At 39.8% G+C, this 14,863-nt stretch overlaps 1 protein-coding gene across 1 annotated transcript in view; it reads left to right on the forward strand.

The window, feature by feature from the left end:
- thsd7ab (thrombospondin, type I, domain containing 7Ab) overlaps positions 1-14,863 on the forward strand; it is a 209,440-nt gene that overhangs the window by 74,296 nt on the left and 120,281 nt on the right. The window contains exons 2-4 of the mRNA XM_085423772.1: positions 1,031-1,865; positions 9,738-9,986; positions 11,180-11,364. Coding sequence (XP_085279898.1) covers positions 1,031-1,865; positions 9,738-9,986; positions 11,180-11,364 — 1,269 coding nt within the window. The remainder of the gene's footprint in view (positions 1-1,030; positions 1,866-9,737; positions 9,987-11,179; positions 11,365-14,863) is intronic.

The raw sequence follows: 14,863 nt of genomic DNA on the forward strand, positions 1-14,863 counted from the left end.
TGTACTGTCTGTTCAGTCTGTGCTGTCATTAACGCTCTCAGGCTCAAATTAAACTTTTTGTTGCTAATGCACAACCAAGTCCTGCAGTGGTACTTCTGAGTAAAAAGAACCTCATAAAGGTTGTTAGTTTTTAACTGTTGCAAATCGGCAACGCTTGCCTTGAGAGGGTTAAGTAAATGGGGACAAGGGAAGACTTTGCCAAACTCTTGTGTACCAAGAAATATACGTTTATTGATGTTTGTGGCAATTTCTGCTGGTTGCCAATAGACTTTGATAAACGCCACAGATAACTCATTGCCCCTGTAAATTAACTTTCAGACACTTGCATTTGATCACCTATAATCTCTACTGTTGCACATTGTGTTTGCATTGCCTAATCATCCCTCCCCGCCTCAATGGCAGCCACCCAGTTTTTACCATGCAGAAAGAATCACTGTGTCTGACCGAAGTGTCGTGCAAAAACAAGGCGGCGGATTATTTTTATTTAATATGACACATTTTTGCACTCACTTCAGCTGCTGACAGCTTTTCAGCACATTTACATCAAGGGCCATATTAAAGGAGTCTGTGAATTTACTGTGTCATCCTTGAAGATGTATTATGTGCCTTTTTCTTAGCTGAGAAAAAGAAAATGAAATAGTCTTGGTTTAGAATTAGGTTTCAAGCATTTGATTAACTGATGCTTCCATATGGATTTCTGTTTTAAAGGTACACATGAAGTGGCATTAGTGCCTTCCATTCATCATTATTAGGATAAATATGGCTTATTTGTTTATTCTACACTTTCAATCGAGTCCAGCCTGTGGCATTATGCTGTTTTGTTTCACTTCCTCCAATCTGACTAGCATCTTTTATTCCTGCTAATATAATTTCCTGCTTCTTCAAAGCCGTATTGTGATGTGTTGTGTTTAGAATTTCCTTACAAGTTTTCTTACAATGCTCCTGAGTGCTTTTCTTGTCATTTAAAGCTGAAAGGATTATTGTTTTATGTTTCTTCATTGTGATTTGAGGTTGTTCATTTGTTTCCCAGGTCCATGGGGAAGATGTATGGGCAGCGACTGCGGCCTGGGTGGCAGCCAAAGCCGGGCAGTCTGGTGTGCCCATGTGGATGGCTGGACAACACTTCACACCAACTGTGACCAGGCACAGCGTCCCTCAAACCAGAGAAACTGTTTCCGTGTGTGCGACTGGCACAAGGACCTTTATGACTGGAAACTGGGTGCCTGGAATGAGTGCGTGCCAGTATCAGCAAGGACCTTTGGGGCCCCACGGCAGTTCACGTGCAGTGGAGGCGAAGAGGGCATTCAGATCCGGGAGGTGGGCTGCATACTCAAGTCAGACGAATCTCCAGCAGAGGATGCCATCTGTGAGTACTTTGAACCCAAGCCTCGTCTAGAGCAGGCATGTTTGATCCCTTGCCCTCAGGATTGTGTGGTTTCTGAGTACTCGCCATGGACATCCTGCTCCAAAACGTGTGGAACAGGCCTCAGGAACAGAGTGCGCAGTGTCCTAGTCCCTCCGCTTTTTGGAGGCGCTGCCTGTCCCAACCTGACTGAGTTCCAGTCTTGCAAACCAGGGCCTTGCACAGGTCCAGAGGGCATGTACAGTCTCAGGGTTGGACCGTGGAACTCTTGTGCCCTCCCGCAGACTCGGACAGCTCGCCAAGTTAAACGCAGGAAAGGCAAAGGGCAAGGGCTCCGGGAGAGGGTAGGAGTAAAAGATCCCGAGACTAGGGAGCTTATCCAGAAGAAGCGTACCAGGAACCGCCTCAACCGGCAAGAGAGTCCCTTCTGGGACATTCAGGTGGGCTACCAGAATCGGGAGGTGACTTGCATCCATAGGAATGGGAGCACTGTGGGACGCAAGTGAGTGGCAATATTTTTGTAGTAATGTGTATGTTGTTGGTTTTTTGTTTGTATGTGTGCTTTTATTCCCCCTCAGCATAAATTTAAGCTTCCTTTCATAGGTATTACTGCAAATGCTTTTGCTGAATTTTTAAACTAAAGCATGTTTCCCCTGCCTTTCAGGCTTTTTGCCTAATGTAATCAATATCTCTGTTTTCATATTTTCTTTGTGTTGCTGACTATTGATTACTCTAGGTATTTGTATGTTTGTCCATTTATTGTTGTCAGAAGGTTCATCTGGTGAATTTCTGAACATGAAGCCAAATTTGTCCTCCTGAAAGTTTTTCTTCACCCTGTCATGAAGTGACATGCAGGGGAGGATGTTTATCCGCTGTGTCTTTGTCACTGCTGTGCTGTCAGAGCAATGAGGCACAACTCCCCGTACATTGTATTTCATGTCAACTTCTGAGGATGGAAGTGGAAAAGAAAAACTCCTTTTGTGACATGAGATCAATCTGAACTATGAATCTGTGTGGTACTTCGAAATATGGCAATTTTCAGTGTTTTGCCCTGTGGTTTCGAATCAGATGTTTTAAGAAAAATTGAACAAATCAAGCGTTGCTCAAAATGCCACCAAAAGGATGTTTTTCTTGCAAAAAAAACCGAAGGAACAAGGTTTTAACTGATATAAAATCATTAAAATCATTACCCGTCCACCACAGTGTTTGACAGTTGGTGTGAGGTGGTTGCGCTAATATGCAGTGTTTAGTTTTCAAGGTTCAAGGTTCTTTATTTGTCACAAGCATAGTTATACAAGTATAACACACAGTGAAATGTAAAAAAAAAAGGTAAATGGCCTGTATTTATATAGCTCTTTACACTACATTCAGTCATCCACCCATTCACACACTGGTGATGACAAGCTACATTGTAGCCACAGCTGCCCTGGGGCGCACTGACAGAGGCGAGGCTGTCGGACACTGGCGCCACCGGGCCCTCTGACCACCACCAGTAGGCAATGGGTGAAGTGTCTTGTGTCGTGTCTTGCCCAAGGACACAACGACCAAGACTGTCCAAGCCGGGGCTCGAACCGGCAACCTTCCGATTACAAGGCAAACTCCCAACTCTTGAGCCACGATGTAACCTGAAATGCTCCTCGACATGTGCAAAAATGGGGGGGGGGGGGGGTAGAAGAAGAACATTATATAAATAGTATATACATTAGGTGAATGTGCAGTAGTAGCAGCAAGCAGGTGAATTCTGTGAATTTTCTTCGCACATGGTACTCTGCATTATGGCCAAACATGTCCACATTGGTCTGATCAGTCCAAAGACATTGTTGGCAAAGTCTTGTGGTTGGTTCAGATGCAATTTTACAAATCTAAGCCAGGCTGCCATGTTATTTTTAGAGAGACGAGGTTTTCTCCTGGCAACTCTTCCAAATAAGACACACACCTTTCTCGAGATAGTTGCACTATCATGAATAACATGCTATGTGAGGTCTGAGATGTGGCTCTTGGGTTTTCCGCTATTTCTCTTAGCATTGCTACTCCGACCTTGGGTTAAATTTTCCTAGGTCATCCAATCCAGCCAAAATTGGAAACAGCCTTTAATTTTTTGAATTTATGAATAATCTTTCTCATTGAAGACTGAGAAATGGTTTTATAATCCTTGCCAGATTGATGGGCAGCAACAAAATCATTGCTGAAGATCATTCACAATCATTGGCGATGTCTTTCCTTCGTGGCATGGTGTTATGATTCAGACTGCCAAAACTTATATTGTTATTATATTTCAATACTTTCAATATACTTTTACACTGCTTCTGCCTGTTGGCTCGATTTTTGGTGAATAAATAATGACATGGAGTAATATGTTGTTATCTGTGGTTGAATTTGTTAAGGCCCGTTAAGAATCTGATTATTTCTATTATGTTCTGATATCTAAAACCTTACTGCTTTCTTTTTACCATGGCTATAGATCTACAATCATCCATGGATAGCTTTCAATATGCTACCAAGCACAATGGGCTATTTTAGTGAGAACTGCAGCTAGCTAAGTAAGAGAAAAAGGAAATGGATTCAGCAGATTATCATATTATGAAGCACCCTCACAAAAGAAAAAAAATCCTGGAAATAGTGGTAAAAAGAAGACTATCATCAAAGCAGACTGGAATATACTATATTATGTTTTTCAGTTAATTTAGTTGCATTTGGAGGTTATTTTATATTAGATATTGAAGGACTAAATGTTGCTAGAGTATGTGGGGCGATCGTGGCTCAAGAGTTGGGAGTTTGCCTTGTAATCGGAAGGTTGCCGGTTCGAGCCCCGGCTTGGACAGTCTTGGTCGTTGTGTCCTTGGGCAAGACACTTCACCCGTTGCCTACTGGTGGTGGTCAGAGGGCCCGGTGGCGCCAGTGTCTGGCAGCCTCGCCTCTGTCAGTGCGCCCCAGGGCAGCTGTGGCTACAATGTAGCTTGCCATCACCAGTGTGTGAATGGGTGGATGACTGGATATGTAAAGCGCTTTGGGGTCCTTAGGGACTAGTAAAGCGCTATATAAATACAGGCCATTTTACCATTTATGTGAAAGGGTAAGTTATTTCTGGCATGTTATAATAGCATTTAACCTTTTGTATTGTCATTTTCTTGCATCCCATGTGGGATAGAATAATAGGAAATTATTATTAAAAAGGTAAATTACTTAGATTGTTACACAATTTTGTTTTATGATTTTTCCAATCTAACAGTTAAGTTCAAGTTCCAAACTTTAACTTCTAGTTAAAAAAATGTAATTACTCTGGAAACTTTAGATTGACAGCAGCAATGACTAACAACACACTAGTAGCCTTCATAGTCTACATGTTCTACTGAGGCTCCTGATCTTTTTCACAAATTGCAGACTGGTTGTTTGTATAGTATGAAAAGTGCTGCATAAATGTATGTGTGAATGGATGCAAAGTAAAGTACAGCCCATAACCACAGCCCATTCACCGAATGTAAATACCACCAAGAGGCTATTGAAAGCCTGCTGTCTGACTGTGGTCGTAATGCCTTCCTACCTTTGAATACTTTTCATCTTTCCACGACATTTTTTAAACGTATAAGAACGCGTGGAAATAGTAACACACAGTTTTACTTTTCTCTTATGAAATAACATTTTTTCTCTATGCCTAAGCACTTTGAACCTAACATTTGCCGCTCACACTCCAATGGGGGCAGCTGTGGATTTAGTATCTTGCCCAAGGATAATTTGACATGAAGAGTAGAGGATCGAACCACCTTCAAATTGGTACTCAACCAACCTCTACCTTCTTCCTAGCCGCCCATGGTGAAAACATACAAAAAAAAAAACAGAGTGTAAAAGGAACAACCCTTTCACCACAGCTGCCATTATTTGCCCGAATGTTTCTTGCTGAAATAGCTGCTGACAATATTCAAGTGCTTGACCATCACTATTTGCATAGCCAAGACGAAAATATACAGACTAACTTAATACAGATGACAAAAAACAACTTTACTGTCATTATCAGCCACACAAAAATTACATATAGAAGTTGTTCAGCGTAAGGTCAGCATGAAAGCAAAAACCAAAGTTTCATTGCTCGTGTACTAACTTTGGTATTTTATAAACAGGGTATATTTTATTGACTCTTCAAAGGTTGTGCTCACTAAGATCTTACAGATCCGAGGATGTGGTGCATGCAGTCTGGACAGTTTAGTTTAAATTGCAAATTACACCTGTGAGACTTGTAAAACGCCAAACAGGTGTCAATAAGTCTCTGTAACATGTATTGGTGTAAACCTTTGATGTCTTTACTAAGTGAATGTAAAGTAATCAACTATTCTTTTAAAGAGCTGCTTCTTTGGATCCATCCTCTCGCTTTCTGTTCCTTGACTAACATTAAGTTAAAATGTCGTCTCTGCTCCCTTCAAACTTGTGCTTTTGCGACGGCTCTGATCTCTTAGAAGGATTTGGTGACAGTGCCAATAGAGCACGCCTCTATTCATATCACATTTCAGTCACACACCACTTGTATTCTAAGATTTAATCAATTATGTACTAAATCTATTCATTAATGCTTTGTTTGCGCCAAGCTCTCAGCACTAACTGGGATCAAATATTTCAAAGGAGCCGTGAAAACAACTCACATGCCCTTAGGAACATAAATATTAATCCTTGACTTGTTTATTTCTTGTTCTAAAATATTCATAGTTGTTTTTGCCACTTGCGGAAAAAAAAGGAAAAAAAAAGTGGAACAAACTTCCCAGTGCAGCAAAAAAAGAAAAAACAGTCATCTGCGGACCGGGTGCTCTCCAAACATCTTGCTCACTTCATTTCCAATTTCGTTTGATGAACATCTGTCAGTGAGTCGCTTCTTACTCTGTTGCCGACAACTCATCCTAAACAGGCCAGTTTCCTTATAACTTGAGCTGCTGTCCTGTTGATTGGGCTTGTTTCTTACTTAATTTGATGCAGACCCATATGGAAAAGATATATATAAATCTTATAAAGTTTCTATCTGTCTTGTGTGAAACTTGTATGAAAAGCATACAAGAGTGAAAAAAGATATAAGATCCCTTGAAAAATTATATAAATGAAACTTGTATGTTTTGGATACTTACTAAAACAATATATGAGAGTAACGAGGAAGTGGCCACTTTCATGAGTAAATCATATAAGTCTTATATGATTCACTATGTGAAGTAGGCCACATCTTATGCAAGTCTTTAATAAGTTTTTTCTATTTCTTTTCCATATGGGGAAGGTCGTACAGGGATCGACTAATTTTATTTTTTGAGACCACATCTATCCCTCAGATATTTTTCTTTTATTAAAAAAAGGCTGCTTTAATCATTTTGACCCACATCAATTTCGTTTTTTGGTCATTTGACATTCAAGTAACAAGTGTGTACAGGTGTTGAATTACAGTATGCAGACTTTCTGGCTGTCTGCATCTTGTCTGTTGGAGTCCATTGCTGAAAGTATATGTATTAAACCTACATGCTTAAGAATGAGCACTTTTCAGATGTCATCTACTTATTTAAATAGAATCTGATTGTGTCCTCATTCTGTCTGAATGACTGAGATGAAGAAATAATGACTTCTTTTCGCAACTTTGAAATCTCCACAAAAATGCTTGGGCATGCACACAACAAACGGCAACGACTCAAAGGATCCAGCTGCTGAGAAAATGGGTCACTGGCTGCATTAGGGGGCTTTTTAAAAACACAAGAAGTTCCATCTGAGACAGGAAATCGAGCCATCACCCTCTGTGCGCCACATTCACTGTTTAAATTCCTCATTGTTTTCTTCCCAAGCAAGATGAGCCGGCACACCAAGCATGTTTGGCAGAAAAACAGAACTAAGATTTTTCACAGTGTCGCTCCAGTAGCACTTCAAAGACTGCAGAGGTGTTTTAATCAGTGAAGACACAGGAGTTAAAAGAAAAAAAGACAGCACAACTGAGCTCATACATTTCCTGATTTATACCAAAAGTCTGAGTTGCTGGAGGTGAAGTGTGGTGGCAACGTCTAAATGAGAGGTTTCTAAATGAAGCAGAGCTGTAATTAGCACTAATAGCTCATCAGCTGCTTTGCCTCAAGGGGAGAGACATCGAGAACGAGTACCAGAAAGCAGTCGGCTTTAGTTAGAGCAAATTTCTAATGATTCGGAAGGGACCCAAAGAGGACGGGTTATTCATTACGTCTAAATACTGTTTAGATGATCAAAAGATGTTTGTGAGCGATTGATCAGAAGTTGTTTTGGCTGTCTTAACACATGACACACACCGTGCCATACCATTCCTTTTTTACTCTTAATGTGAAACTGATTATGCAGTGTGTATGCTAATGAGAAGCTAACGACAGTTAAGGGCGAAGGGTTCAAAGCTTCATGTGTGGTATCACACATGTTGATGCAAAGTCTTACGCCAATAGGCAACTTAGCACATTGACATTAAAATAGAATTGAGAGCTTGCTGAAAACTTCAGTGCCATTGTAATGAGGCATCAGCAAGCTGTACACCGCATGACTTGGATGAAGAAGTAGAATAGTGAAAGGTTAAGTGGATTCATTAAGTCAATGAATCTACAGGCAGTTTTCAACAATGCTGATATCTGGTATTTTTTATTAAGAAAAACATTTTAACACATTATATTCTGACTAATATATGTAACTGCAGAGCTCCTTCAGTGACAGACTGCTGCATCCTCGATGCATGAAGGAGCGTTTCCGCAGGTCCTCCTCCCTGCAGCTGTCAGACTGTACAATCAAAACTGCTCCCAACAAACATAGATGTTTACATCAGCGCTGTAATTTGCACTATTTTATCAACCGATTCACACTATAACCAGGGTTTGCCTCTTAACTTCATTTAATTTTATTTAATCTAGTAACGGTACAGTAGTCTGTTTTTGGTAACCATTGTCCTTGATGTAAATATGTAAAAATTGTGTATGTTTCTGTTCTGTCTCTTGTGTACTGTTTGTTTGTATATGTGTCTTTCTTGCTGGTGTTACACCCAGATTTCCCCTTGTGGGTTAAGGGATTATTTTATTCTATTCTAGCGGCTTTCTTACCACGAATGCTGTATCTGTATGCTAAATGTCGGCCTATATCCAAAAACTGATTACCCTGCTCTTGACTTATAATATCCATTCATAATTCTTATAATTTTCCTTTTTCTTTCTTTTTCTGAAAAAAAAAAAACAACTTAAGTTGGATCTTCCATACTCATTTTCAGTTCCGTCTATTTTCCTTTGACTCTTCTAGCGTAGCTTTGCACAATTCAAAGTAATCATTCTCGATCTTATACTTCCTACATCCTCTCAGTTCAACCTCTCTCTGAAACAAGCTGTTGCCCCTTGCAAAAAAAAGGCTTGAATAGCAGGTGGGTGGGCTTCTTCACGCACAGTCAGAGATTAAGGTTATCGTCTCTCATTAGCATCACACAGAGCCAAAAGTAGGGGAAAAAAACTGTCTCAAACTGAGCATTTAGAGCAGTCAGTGGCCTGAGCATTTGGTTGCATGTGCTCACGTGTTCATGGCCATTTGACCAGCAACCACATTTATATGCAGAGGTTCCAAATGTTTTCAGATTTAAACATTTGGATCACATGCTATTTTACTTAAAGTATTACATGAATTTAACTATTTTTTCTTTTAAGTGATAAAAAGAAAAATATCTGGAAGTCTTTGTTCTGAAAATTCAGTTATTATTTAATTTAACGTCATTTTTTTGTAATGCTATCACTTTAGACAGTTACAATTTTATAACCTCTGTCTGTGGTAATCACTGACAGTTATGGACACAGTAACCCTCTGCACTCATGGTGTCACAGCATCAGCAAACTAACAAAAAGATAAACAAAACACAACCTGAGCAACTGATCTAAACTGAACAACCCTGTAGGCCAGAACACATTTGAGATGAGTTTATTTGCTATTTCAGTTCCATGATTTTCATGTCGTGAAAGAAATAATGGGAATAATAGTGTAAACTATAGATAGACATTGTATACTTTTGGACCTTTGACTAGTTCAGGTTATTAAAACTATTGAGTTACAATTCTGAAATAAAAACATGAATTTATGTTACTTAGATTACTAATTTTTGTAGTTATTTTGAACATTTGGATTAAGAGTCTGGGTGATAGTTTACCCTGTCATTCATCCTATGAAAGCATAATTGGATCAGGGGTCGGTTGGTTGGCTGGTTGACTGGGGCTCAAGGGCTCAATTACAAGTGTAGCATATTCTCTATTTTATTTGTAGTTTTGTTAGAGCTATAAATATTTTCTTTTCTTTTCAACCAACAGTCCAAATTTATATTGCATTAATGTTCTTATGATATCACTAAGATTTCATGTCATTCCTTTTTATCTTTTCCCAGCATGTGCTTAACAAGGGACCTTCCACTGACCATCCAGTCATGCGTTCTCCCCACGGACTGCAAGCTTACCGACTGGACCATTTGGAGCCCCTGCACCAAAACCTGCATGAACCCTGAATCTCCCAGAGGCAATCGGACTCGGACCAGACAGGTGCTCCAGTTCCCCGTGGGCGAGGGGGCGGAGTGCCCACTCCTGGAGGAGTTTGAATCTTGTGAACCTCAGGGTGAATCCATACCACCCTGTGCCACGTGAGTCACTCCTGATGATAGGGAAGAGATGCAGGGAGCACAGGTGGGAGTGAGCAGGGACTTAAAAAAACATTGAGTAAAGTGTAGATGTGGAATTCATAGCATGGTACACAACAGGAGCTCATGTTTCACAGGGATAGAACTGCATGTGATGTTGTGATGATACCCACCTCTTATTTATAGCATGGTTAAGAAAGATTGCAGGGATTCATATAAGGCTCAGGCACAAATACAGCGAACCCAAAGTGTTTGGTATTCAACCTGACTGAGACAACACACGCTTCCTGCTGAGTTCCCTTTACACACACCACCCAGCTAATTTGCTCTTCTGGGTGGCCTGTGTGTTTATTTGCGTATATGTGTGTAAGTGAGACAGCATATTGAGATAGATTAGTTTAAGTGCTTGGGCTGGTGCCAGACACAAAGTAAAGACAAATGGATGGAGACTGTAAGGATATTATAATTCCAGAAAATTACACACACCCATACATTAAAACATTAAAAGCATTCTCACAGATGGTTCAGCATATATCAACTTATAATTGTGTGTGATCCTAATCCCATCCTGAATGTTTCTGTTGGGGATATGTACAACTAGCGGACTAGACAATTAAATGGTGGCTTCATCTGCGAGTTGACCCCAGATACAGTGGTCAGCTAGACAAACTTTTTATTCCTTATTAATTTACAAATATACATGCCTGTTAACTCTTGTTTTAAAGAGGACTGCAGAGGACAACACTCTTTTCTTTCTCTGACAAGTTGTAAACAAGCAGGCTTTATCAAACAGGCTGTATCAAAGTTTAATCTCTTGACTTGATCAATACAGGACCACAAGAAAGAAAGCTGCTAGTGCAAGCAATGTTTGTGTTAGCCACATTCAAAAAATGTATTTACATTATTTCAACAGTTTATTAAGCAACTTATCGTTGTCCAACACTGATGTGTCTGAAAATCTAGTAGGTTTTCAGAGACACAGCTATAAAATGATGCTTCACATCCTTGTAAAGGCTGCATAGTAAACTGAGGAGTGTAGACAACATTGGTTATAAACATCAAGTGCATATTTATGTTGTAAAGTGATGTCTGCAAGATTGTAAATATGCTTATCTTGCATTACATTACATGCATTACTCGCATGGTTGGTTCTCTCACTGTTGCCCATCGTTCCATGTTCTATGTTCACGTTGTAGTTACACCTGGAGAACCACAGAGTGGAGCGACTGTCGGGTTGACACATTGCTGAGCCAACAAGACCGTCGACGTAGCAACCTGACAGGGCTTTGTGGAGGAGGCTTACAGACGAGAGAAGTGTACTGTGTTCAAGCCAACGCTGAGCTTCTAAAATACCTCAACGACCTTCGAGAAAAGGACAAAGGTAAAGTTAAGAGTGTTCCTAAAGACCCTGTTGTGAATGTATATTAACTTTTGAGTTAGTACCTGATATCAAGATGTCATATACTGTATGATTTAGAAATTTTAAAATGTGTAATCTAATTTGATGGCTGATGGTTTCATCCTTCAGTACCTGATTCCGGGCCCGATTTGTATCATTGCTAGCCTAGAGTTAATTGTAATTGATCAGGTACTGGCCATTTAGAAAATGATTGCTGGAAGTGAAATTAGTCATAATTTCACCCAGTTACTTGCCATAGTTGCTAGCAGATTACTGTGCTTGCCCATAGTTTGCATGAAAGATCCCAATTTTCAGTAAAATTATGAAGAATTTCTGTTCTTTGTTATGTTCATTCAGTCACAGTGGGCTACTGACAGTTTTTTGAGATGTTAATGTTCCCTTACCTCAGTGGCTCTCGAAATGTGGGGTATAAGAGATGGGCTTGGTCACTGTGACCTCACACACTGATTACTGAAGTCCCAGCGTGAAGCCTTGAGCTGAGCCTTACCGTCCTTTGGGACCACGTCTTACGAAATTGTCCTCATAGTGCATTCAAAAAGACTCATCCTAGTGACGGAGACCATGATTGTTGCCATTAAAAGTTACAGTTATAGTTAAAGTTAAAGTGTTACCACTTGTGCTTGTTGGTTATATTTTATAGAGTTTGTGTAGTCTGCTTCATCCACTTCAGAATGTAACAGGGAAAGGGGGGCACAAAGAAATACTTTCTTATTTTCATTTAAAATGTCTGGCTGTTATTAAATAATTATCTGAATCTTACAACCAAAGCTGTCATCTAAACGTATAGAAATCATACATTTACCAACAAGACTGTACATCACTGTCACAACAGCGTTTGTTTTCATTCAAAGGCTTTATGGCTTTAATACCTGGGGGGCCGGTCTTTAGTCAAAATGCCCGGGCTGTTTTCTTTTGTCCCAGTCCAGCCCTGGGCACGACACGCGGTGAATTAATTTGAGAAGGTGCATCAAAAAATAAATGGCCGCGCCAGCGGTGCACATCGCAAATCAGCTCACATAGACACATTAGTTGTGCCTCTTCTTAATGACGGTATCTTAGCTAACAACCCCAACTACCAGATTCAACTTGTAATTGGCTAAAAATAACTTAGCCTACTGGTGAGAGGGACGTTGTTAGCTTTCCACATTCCGACACTTCAAAAGCTTCAGGAGCTGTCCGCTCAGCACAGCATCAGCACCATGGAAATACACGGATACATCCGTAGACTTGAGACACAATGCGTTTTCGGGACTTTCAGGTGTATGGAACAATGTTTTATTTTCTGATCAAACCAGAAATCTTTAATGAGCAGCTAGATTTGTCTTAATGCCAGTTAATGCGACATCAAAGCAGCTGGAATCCACAGCTGTGCGTGTTCACGGAGCTGCATGTTCACCTGCTGGACATCACTACCTGACAAGTTTAACTGTCTTCAGAGGCCTTATTGACAGTATTTGGCTCTACATGTCTGCGTGAGCAGATTTTCTCTCACATGAGTGTCCTCGGGTAGCCGTCTGAATGTTGGACGCTCGGAGACCTGTGTCTCTGAGTGGGAGACTAGAGATCACATTAACATGTGTGTCTCTGTATTAACAAACATGCCATATTGGCTTAGTTTATTTTTCTTATCATTGTTGTGAGGAGACCATAAATAGCATTTGTATTTTCTGTTGTACGGCTCATTTGCTGTTATGGATAAAAAGTGTCTTTTTTTGTTTCAAAATAGCTGATAACTATTCGCTGATAGCTGCCAACATCTGCAAACAAATATAATTCTATAAAGTGGTTCTATATAGTGTGTAACTGTTCATATAGAGTGTTATTAAATTTATTGCTAATACAATCATATGGCACACTGACTTTGAGGAAATTTTAAATGGCACTCGCCATCAGAAAGGTTGCCTACCCCTGATGTAGTGACTTTACCTCATTTCACAGCTTGTTAATACTGGTAACCTTTTCTTCACATACAACCAGCAACAAGCATTTTAGCATGTCTCTCAGCACAGCTTTTTTTTAAGCTGAAATAAAAGTTGGAGCTGTAGCACTTCTATGATTCTCCACCTTAATGGGCCACCAGTGTTGCAGACCTTCTCACCTAACAAGTGCTTCTTAAAATATGAAGTAGATCTCTTTACAAGTGTCAGATACTTACTATCATCCAGCTACAACATGATTTGACTGTGATGTTGTTCATGTCCTCTTCACCCACAAATTCAAAATTGTGCACACCTCCACAGACTAAAAGCTTTCTTCTCTGCAATCCTGCCAGCTGAGCTGCACTTGATGCTAGTATGTAGCGACTCATAAACGACAGAATGCAAAACAAATATGGAGGAGATTTTTTTCACAACAAATACAGTAAAATGTAACAGTAACTGAAAAGGGGTAAATAACGCAAATCTAAGTATACGAACCTGAATGCACTAAGGAGTTACTCTGGAATGTGTTAACCTCAAGACTCTTACTGATTTACTGAATAATGTGGGATGTGATGGATTGACTGTTTTGGGCTCTGAAGGGGGACGTGCCCCTATATTACTTAAAGACAGTCCCAGTGACTTTCAAAGAGTGAGCTTTTGGATTTAGAAAAAGAAGACATCACTAACATTGGATTAGGACTCTCGGAACTGCAGAGAAAAAGTCAAATTGTTAATAAAATATGCTCTTTATCATATTTTATGTTCTTGTCAAAGTCCAGTTTTTGTATTAATGTGTAAGGTTTCCTCTTTGAGGCCAGTGAGTCATTCAGTTTTCAACCTTTTTTTTGTCTGTTGTCTGAATCAACCGAACGGACATATACTGGAATCAGCAACCCATGACGGTGCACAGAGTTTGTCTGTGTCACGGCTCAGCCTCTGACTCATCTGACAGAGCAGCAACTCAATTTTTCTCCATTTTTCTCTGTCACTTTCACACAGAATGGGAGGTAAAAAATATATATCTTTCTTGCTGCATCTCTGTATGTTTATTAATAGAATCAGGTCCTCTTTTCTTCAAGATTCTGTAGGTTTTATCTTGTGAATTTGGACCTTCACTTCATTTTCATGCTCTTAAAAGCATTTTTTAAAAATCTACATTGACGTGATGTGTAGTCATAGCAAGTAACATAGCTTTTCTCTGCATACTGTTAAAATGTTGCAAACATGACTTCAGAACTTGTTATTCTACATTAATTATGGGAATACAAAATATACAACATCTTAAACAGTACTGTAATTTATTGTTATTTGTGAATACAGCAGAATGCTAAAAATGCTGTATTTTTGTGTAGTGTTACGAGCTTATGCAAAGGTGTGATGTCCATCATCCTTCATTCCCTCAAAAAATCCAAAGAATTGCGATTACTCAAACACAGCACTCTAGCACTGGTCAAATGTTAGTGAAATATGCATACAACATTAACCTCATGGGTCTTCACCAAACTGTCCTCAGGGTCAAGGTCATATTTGTCATTTTA

This window comes from Rhamphochromis longiceps, linkage group LG11 (genome assembly GCF_057381845.1).
Source record: "Rhamphochromis longiceps isolate RC_006_pf linkage group LG11, R_longiceps_female_GT1.1, whole genome shotgun sequence".
In the NCBI taxonomy this organism is placed as follows: domain Eukaryota; kingdom Metazoa; phylum Chordata; class Actinopteri; order Cichliformes; family Cichlidae; genus Rhamphochromis; species Rhamphochromis longiceps.